The 7,895-nt window shown below is 37.9% G+C and overlaps 1 protein-coding gene across 2 annotated transcripts in view; it reads left to right on the forward strand.

Moving 5' to 3' along the window:
* Fzd3 (frizzled class receptor 3) overlaps positions 1–7,895 on the forward strand; it is an 89,100-nt gene that overhangs the window by 26,326 nt on the left and 54,879 nt on the right. For both annotated transcript variants that reach the window (XM_023714697.1, XM_004630699.2), the window contains one exon: positions 5,827–6,844. In XM_023714697.1, the coding sequence (XP_023570465.1) occupies positions 5,827–6,844 (1,018 nt within the window). The remainder of the gene's footprint in view (positions 1–5,826; positions 6,845–7,895) is intronic.

Here is a 7,895-nt window from a genome sequence, read left to right on the forward strand (position 1 = left end):
AAAAAAAAAAAAAGAAAAAGAAAAAAATAAAATACTGCAAGTACAGATGCAGATTCTTTTTTTTCAGATGCAGATTCTTCATACCCAGCTTGATCTCATTCCCTTGTTTAATCTGTCAGGGCTCAGATAATCATTATGATGACTTCGTTGTAACCCGTTTCTCTGTTTGCTTATATGCTTATTACATCTATGAAGTATTATCAAAATATACAATGGAAGTTTAACTTTTAAAAATTATACTAAACAACACATTGCCATTTATTCCTCTCAAAATATTCTGTCTTGCTTCAAGGATAATTATCCCATTATTCTTATCACTTTTTTTCCCAGTTATGTATTTGGAGCAGGGTCTCACTATGCAGCTTGGACTCATAGTGATCTTCCTGTCTTCAGCCTCCCCAGTGCCTTGCCACTTTTTGAACAGTTCTGAAAGTCCTTTTTTGTGTCTTAACATGGCATAATCAGAATCACAATGAGTGACGCTGCCAAGTGCCGTCCAATGGAAAGACAAGCTTGTGAAAACATGATGTTGTGTTCTCATTCACTGGATTTGGCACTATTCAATTTCTGACTCTTTCCCAAAGTTGAAATGACCATGAATCTATTCTAGACATTGAGGTAGCCATGACAGTGCAGCTGAAGACATGAAAGAGAATGTCCAGAACTGCTTCAGAGGAAGGTGGTACAAGAATAAGTATATTTGAAGCAAGGGACATTAGAGGCAGTATATCTTTTTTTTTTTTTTTTTTAGTATATCTTTTAATGTAATAAAATTTGTAAAAATTTAAAGTCACCGTAGTTCTTAACCACAGCTTATCAAATCTACAAACAACATAATTTTGTGAGTTTTTTTGTTTTGTTTTGTTTTACATGTGTCTATCTCTAGGCTTGGTTCATTCCTTTTACTTACTAATTAAAACTTAATATCATTTAAGTAATTATAGTAACATCATCATTTAGCTGTCTTCTGCTGGTCATTTAGGCTTCTCAGGTTTTTGTTATAAACAATGTTCATTTTTAAAAGCTGTTTTGCTTGTGATCTGGTAGTTGCTGATGGAGGAATACTGTGTCCTCATGGAGCCCAAGGACAGGAGAGCAAGGGGGTGAATTCCATCTCAGAAGCCTCTGTTACAAGGGCATTAATCCATGAGGTCTCTGCCTTCTTGACCTATGACTTTCCCAAAGACCCCACCTCTTACTGCCACAATAGAGATAAAAAGTTTCAACATATACATATAAGTGGAGATATTGAGACTGTAGCAATTGTTTTTTTCCCCATAATTTTATTGAGAGACATATAGCAATGAGACAGTTTCAAATCAAACTGGTAGGACAGTTTCAATAATTAACACATTGCGCACTCTTTTCCTAGTGGTTATTTGCTGTACGAGATGCAGACATGATATCCTATTTACAAACACTATTACAACAAATCCCTCTATTCATTAAGAGAATGTAACTATATATCTTTCCTAACCATTTTGAATACACAGATACAAAATGGACATTCATCTATATCCCCTTCTTTGTTTAGTTCCGTCATTTGAATATTATAGGTGTGTTAACTCAGCAAAATATTCTACAAGAGTCCAGTAGAGACTGTAGCAATTGTGAGGACATCTTCAATCTCATTTATTTCTTTTATTTCTTTATTATTTTTTTGGTGGAACTGGGGATTGAACTCTGGTCCTTGCACTTGCCAAGGAAGTGCTTATTTCACTGAGCTATCTCCCTGGCCCCTCATTTATTTCTTTAGTTTAAACTTTGTGGTCTATCACTTGTTAGTTATTCCAGTGCATTAGCATTTCCACTGTACTCTTTCAGACCTCTGAATAGACTGTTCTAGTCAATTTCTTACAAGTTAATTGTGCTGTATACTTAATGATTCTTTTTTTTTTTAATTAATTAATTAATTTATTTATTTATTTATTTACTTATTTATTTTGTGTGTGTGGCCAGTTCAGCCCACCAGGGGGCGGCCCCCCCGGGGCTGGCTGGCATGTGGTGCTGGGGATTGAACCGCGGTCCCTCTGCTTTGCTTAGCTTAGCTTGTTCTAAGTAGGTGCTTTAGACCACTGAGCCATCTCACCAGCCCTACTTAATGATTCTTAAACCACAACAATTCTATTACTCATAGCTGCTTATCTTGGTCAGGAAAATTTGTGTTCATCACCGTAGTGCTTGTGTCAAATCTACATAGCTCTCTTTAGAGCCTCTCTCATCTTTATTCTTCAATCTGAGCTTGTCCCCTTAACTGGAAATCATTCAGACCATAGTGTATGCTGTTTCTCAGACCAGTCTTCAATTTCTTCTTAGAATTTCCTCTTTCTCTTTTTATTCTTCTCAGAGTTCAGTTCCTGTTTTCTTTATAGCTTTCCCCGGAATCTCATCTCATAGATTCCAATTCTTATTTATATACCATGACTCCTGAACTTAAATCTGTAGCCATGCTATCTCCCTGCTAAGCTCTAAACACACATAGCTGTCAAGCTTTGGAAATCTTAGCCTGTATTTGTCTCAAATACCTCAGTTTCGATATGTCTTAAATAGATTTTTTTTTTTTTTGCTTTTTTTTAATTGCTAGGAAGTCATATTCTGTGTTATTTTTCCATTAATCTCAAAACCCATATCCAATCAGTTATAAATTCTGTTGCTTTTATCTAACTACATTCGTATCACATTTATATTACATTATGTAGCTTTTTTAAAATTTTGGGGCCAGGGGGATGGCTCAGTGGAATAAGCGCTTTTTGGGGCCAGGGGGATGGCTCAGTGGAATAAGCGCTTGCCTGGCAAGGGTAAGGGCCTGAGTTCAATCCCCAGTTCCACCAAAAAAAAAAAAAAAAAAATTTTTTTTTTACTTATTTTAACAATGTATGTATTTCATCTGATCTCTCTGCCACTACTTTTATTTAGCTCAAATATGACTCTATACTGCTTTTAAATATCTTTTTTATTACCTGGATAAGCATTATATGAATATATTCATTTAGTATTTATTAGTTGAACAAATGAATGCCTTTGACAATTGCTTTTCTAGACGTTGAAGATAAGCAGTGAATAAAAGGAAATTCTTGTTCTAATGGAACTAAATAGAGATCTAGAGATAGTGGTAAGTGGAGAACGGTAACGTGTAAATAGTTAATGTCAGATAGTCATGAACTCTAATAAGAAAAAATATAGTTAGGAGATAGTGATACAGTAGAAGGGAGCAGAGGGACTATTTTCTATAGAGTGATGTGGCAGGGCTTTTTAATAATAGGATCTTGATTGGGGACCTAAATGGAGTGAGAGAACAAATGATGACAGATATCTGGGGAAGATATCCTCAGCCCAGGCAGAGGAAACAGCAGCAAGTGCAGGGGGCTCTGAAGTTGAAAGTACAGTGTGCTCGACGCATTCATAGAACAGCAGAGGACCAAAGAGACTGGAGCTAAGTGAATGAGGAAGAGTGGAGAGAAACATGAGCTGGCACTGGGGCAGGAGGTCTGTAAAGCTCTGCAGGGAAAATTGAGTTTGCCTCTGAAAGAGATATGAAGAGGAAAGAGTTGTAAGAAGAGCTGTGAACTCAGAAGTTTCACATCTAGAGGCCCACCCCAAGGCTGTAGAGTGCAGCTCAGTGGCACAGCTCTTGAAGCCCTGGGTTTAGTCCCCAGCACAACAGCAACAACAAAACAAAGCAGAAAGGCTGTTTTCACTCTGGCTGTTATGTGGGAATGGAGATGAATTGAAGCCTTCCTACCTCTACTCCCAGAAGTTCAGGGAAGAGGTATTGATGGCTTGGACAAGGCAGAGCAGTGGGAAAAAATAAGTGGTCAGATTCTGAATTATATTGCTATGTTCATCATTGTGATAAAATACGCTGAAAAAGAGGAGTAAGATCTTATGTCAGCTTATTGTTTGAGAGGTTTTAGTCCATGTGACTTGGCTCCATTGTATCTAGAACTTGGGGAGGGGAGCTTGTTGTGGAGCGGAGCAGCTCACCTCATAGTGGACAGAACGCAGAGAGCGAGAGCGAGAGCGAGAGCGAGAGAGAGAGAGAGAGAGAGAGAGAGAGAGAGGAAGGAGAGACCAGAGAAAAAATTCAGAGGCCTACAGCTAGTGAACTACAATACTTCCACCACTTAGGCCCACCAATCTTAAAGTGTCCACCAGTTTCACCACCTCCCAGCAATGCCATCAGCTGGAAACCAAGCCTTTTGCACATGGCCTTTGGGGAAAATTTAAGATCTAAACAGTGGTTAACAGGAATTACTGGCTTAGATTGTGAGTTGTAGATGAGAGATAAGAGACTTCAAGAATAATCCCCAATCAGCTGAAAGAATGGAATCTACCATTTATGTAGGTGGGCCAACTGGTGTGGAAGTCCAGTGTTTGGTTTTAGGATTAAAGATCAAGATCCCACTAGATACCTGTATGCTTCCCATTTATCTTCTATTTTTATGTGCTTATTCTCTCACCTCTCCCTCCTCCCCTCTCTATATATTTAAATTATATGCATTGTATAACTATATATTACATAATTATATATATATATGTATATTAGTTTCTGATATCAGAGAAAGGTAAACTTGAGTTATTCATAGGCATATGGGTACAGTTTGAGAGCATAAGGTTAAATGAAATAAACACAAGTCTAAAATACGAATTTTATTTTACAACCACAAGCATTCTGAAATATGATCTGTGGTATTGGGGGCTAACAGTTTGGCTTTTAGAAATGTCTTCAAGTTTTTCTTATGTACTTCAGAGTTTGAAAATAACTATTAAAGAGTACAATGGACTGGAAAGGACTCAGGGATGGCAGAAAAGAACTAAATGACATTAGAAACCTTACAAACTCTTTAATTAGTTGATAGGCTAAGCAGAGAGTGAATATGAAAAGATAAAAGCTGGGGGCTGGCTAGATAGCTCAGCGGATTAAAGCTCCTGCTTAGGCAGACAAAGGAACCAGGGTTCGATCCCCACCTTACTGGCCCCACCCCAGAGGCTTGCTGAGACATCGAATGAGACTGGGCATGGTGGCATGTGCCCATAATCCCAGTGCTTGGGAGGCTGAAAACAGGAGGATCATTATAAATCTGATCTGTGTAGTGAGACCCTGTAGACCTTGTACTAAATACATAAAAAAAGTTGTAAAATGTGAGCCACTTGTAAAGATAGTTAATGCTAGTAAGTCACAGCATCTAGAACATTTAGGGAAGATTTTAACTCATGTATTAACTTCTAGCTGCTGTTCTATGGGAGCTATATAATTATAACCACATATTTTTATATTTCAAAATCATACTTAAAAAGTGTCCTAAATAAACGCTATGTATATTGTTCACAATTGATGACAAAGTTTAACTTTTAAGAAAGAGTGGTGATTTTTTTTTTTAAGAATCCTTTATTTTATTTATTTATTTTTAAATTTTTATTTATTTATTTTTTACATTTTATTTATTGTGTGTGTGGCCAGTTCAGCCCACCTGTGGGCGGAGCTGGCTGGCATGTGGTGCTGGGGGATTGAACCGCGGTCCCTGTGTTTTGCCAAGCTTGTTCCAAGTAGGTGCTTTAGACCACTGAGCCATCTCTCCAGCCCCAGAGTGGTGATTTTGAAGGCAAGAAAACCTAAAGTTTAAAATCATGTCATGTTTTAGCCAGCTATTTAAAACCTGTTTGTATGGTCCATAAACAAGGTATTACCAATTATTTCTTACAGGTTTGCCCTCCTACAACTTAAGAATAAGTAAGATCATGAGTGCTACATTTTAAAATCCAAATTTTTAGGTGATAGTAGATTTCCCTGTAAGTAAAAATGATTCTCATCTTGTGTTTTTTTAGGTTTCCAGATTGTGATGAGCCATATCCTCGACTTGTGGATCTGAATTTAGTTGGAGATCCAACTGAAGGAGCCCCAGTGGCAGTACAGAGGGACTATGGTTTTTGGTGTCCCCGAGAGTTAAAAATTGATCCTGATCTTGGTTATTCTTTTTTGCACGTGCGTGATTGTTCACCTCCTTGTCCCAACATGTACTTTAGGAGAGAAGAACTATCATTTGCTCGCTATTTCATAGGATTGATTTCAATCATTTGCCTCTCTGCCACATTGTTTACTTTTTTAACTTTTTTGATTGATGTCACAAGATTCCGTTACCCTGAAAGGCCTATTATATTTTATGCAGTCTGCTACATGATGGTATCATTGATTTTCTTCATTGGGTTTTTGCTTGAGGACCGAGTAGCCTGCAATGCCTCCAGCCCTGCACAGTATAAAGCTTCCACCGTTACACAAGGATCTCATAATAAAGCCTGCACCATGCTTTTTATGGTACTCTATTTTTTCACAATGGCTGGCAGTGTATGGTGGGTAATTCTTACCATCACCTGGTTTTTAGCAGCTGTGCCAAAGTGGGGTAGTGAAGCTATTGAGAAGAAAGCACTGCTGTTTCACGCCAGTGCATGGGGCATTCCCGGAACTCTGACTATCATCCTTTTAGCGATGAATAAAATTGAAGGTGACAATATTAGTGGCGTGTGTTTTGTTGGCCTCTACGATGTTGATGCATTGAGATATTTTGTTCTTGCCCCTCTCTGCCTATATGTGGTAGTTGGGGTTTCTCTCCTCTTAGCCGGCATTATATCCCTAAACAGAGTTCGAATTGAGATTCCATTAGAAAAGGAAAATCAAGATAAATTAGTGAAGTTTATGATCCGGATTGGTGTTTTCAGCATTCTGTATCTCGTACCACTCTTGGTTGTAATTGGATGCTACTTTTATGAGCAAGCTTACCGTGGCATCTGGGAAACAACATGGATACAGGAGCGCTGCAGAGAATATCACATTCCATGTCCGTACCAGGTAAGGGAAACCTTGTTATAAATTTCAGAATGTGTGATACTGGAGAAAAAGCATATTACTAACTGTTCTTTTCAAAACTCTCCATAACCTTTCAGCTTGTACTTAAGATTTTAGGGCAAAGACAGCAAATACAGTAAGTCTATAATACACATATTTCTAAAGACTTCTTCATTTTAAAAGATGGTTTACATGTCTAAGCTTTGCTTTTAAGCAGTCTGTTTTGATTATCACAAAACGGAAAATTCTTTATTAATTCTTTAGAAGTCCAGGTTTGTAGGGGAGAAATACCATTCCAATACTGATGAAAAATGGAACTGTCTTTTGTAGAAATTTTATTGATGGCCAGATAAAAATTATTATTATTACTGTTATTTTAATATATGTGGTACAGGGTCTCATTACACAGCTCGAACTCCTAGTGATTCTTCTGTTTTCAGCCTCCCCAGTGCTGGGATTACAGGCGTGCACCACCATGTCCAGTCTGTGTGGCTCATTCAGCATATCCTGGGGCAGGGCCAGTGCAGCATGTAATGCCAGGGATCAAACCCTGGTCCCCACACCTGCCTAAGCAGGTGCTTAGTGCACTGAGCTATCTCGCCAGCCCTTAGAAATTAATGCTGCAGAAATAATATAGTGCAGTTTTGCAGACTCTTATAGTCTTAGTTTTTCTCATTTGCATATGAATTTTTGTGTTATATGCTAGATTTTAAAGAGTTCAGAGCCTCTGGTAGTCATAGAATCATACAACTTTAGTTCTGTAAAAGAACTTTACACATCATTTATTTAAATTCCTTTCCTAATTTAAAGTTCTTAAACATTCATCTCTTTTGAAGCTTAAAAATGTTAAGTGGCTTAGTCAGGCATGGTGGCACATGTCTGTAATCCCAGGAGGCTGAGGTAGGAGGATTGTTGCAAGTTTGAAACCAGCCTGGGCTACAAAGTGAGCAGAAGGCCAGCCTGAAATGCATAGCAAGATCCTGTCTCAAAAAGACCAAAAAAAAAAAAAAAAAAAAAAAAGCTTGCTTATGCTTAGTAAATGCCAGCTGGGATT

Source organism: Octodon degus, unplaced genomic scaffold, assembly GCF_000260255.1.
Source record: "Octodon degus isolate 3935 unplaced genomic scaffold, OctDeg1.0 scaffold00036, whole genome shotgun sequence".
NCBI classification, from domain to species: Eukaryota; Metazoa; Chordata; class Mammalia; order Rodentia; family Octodontidae; genus Octodon; species Octodon degus.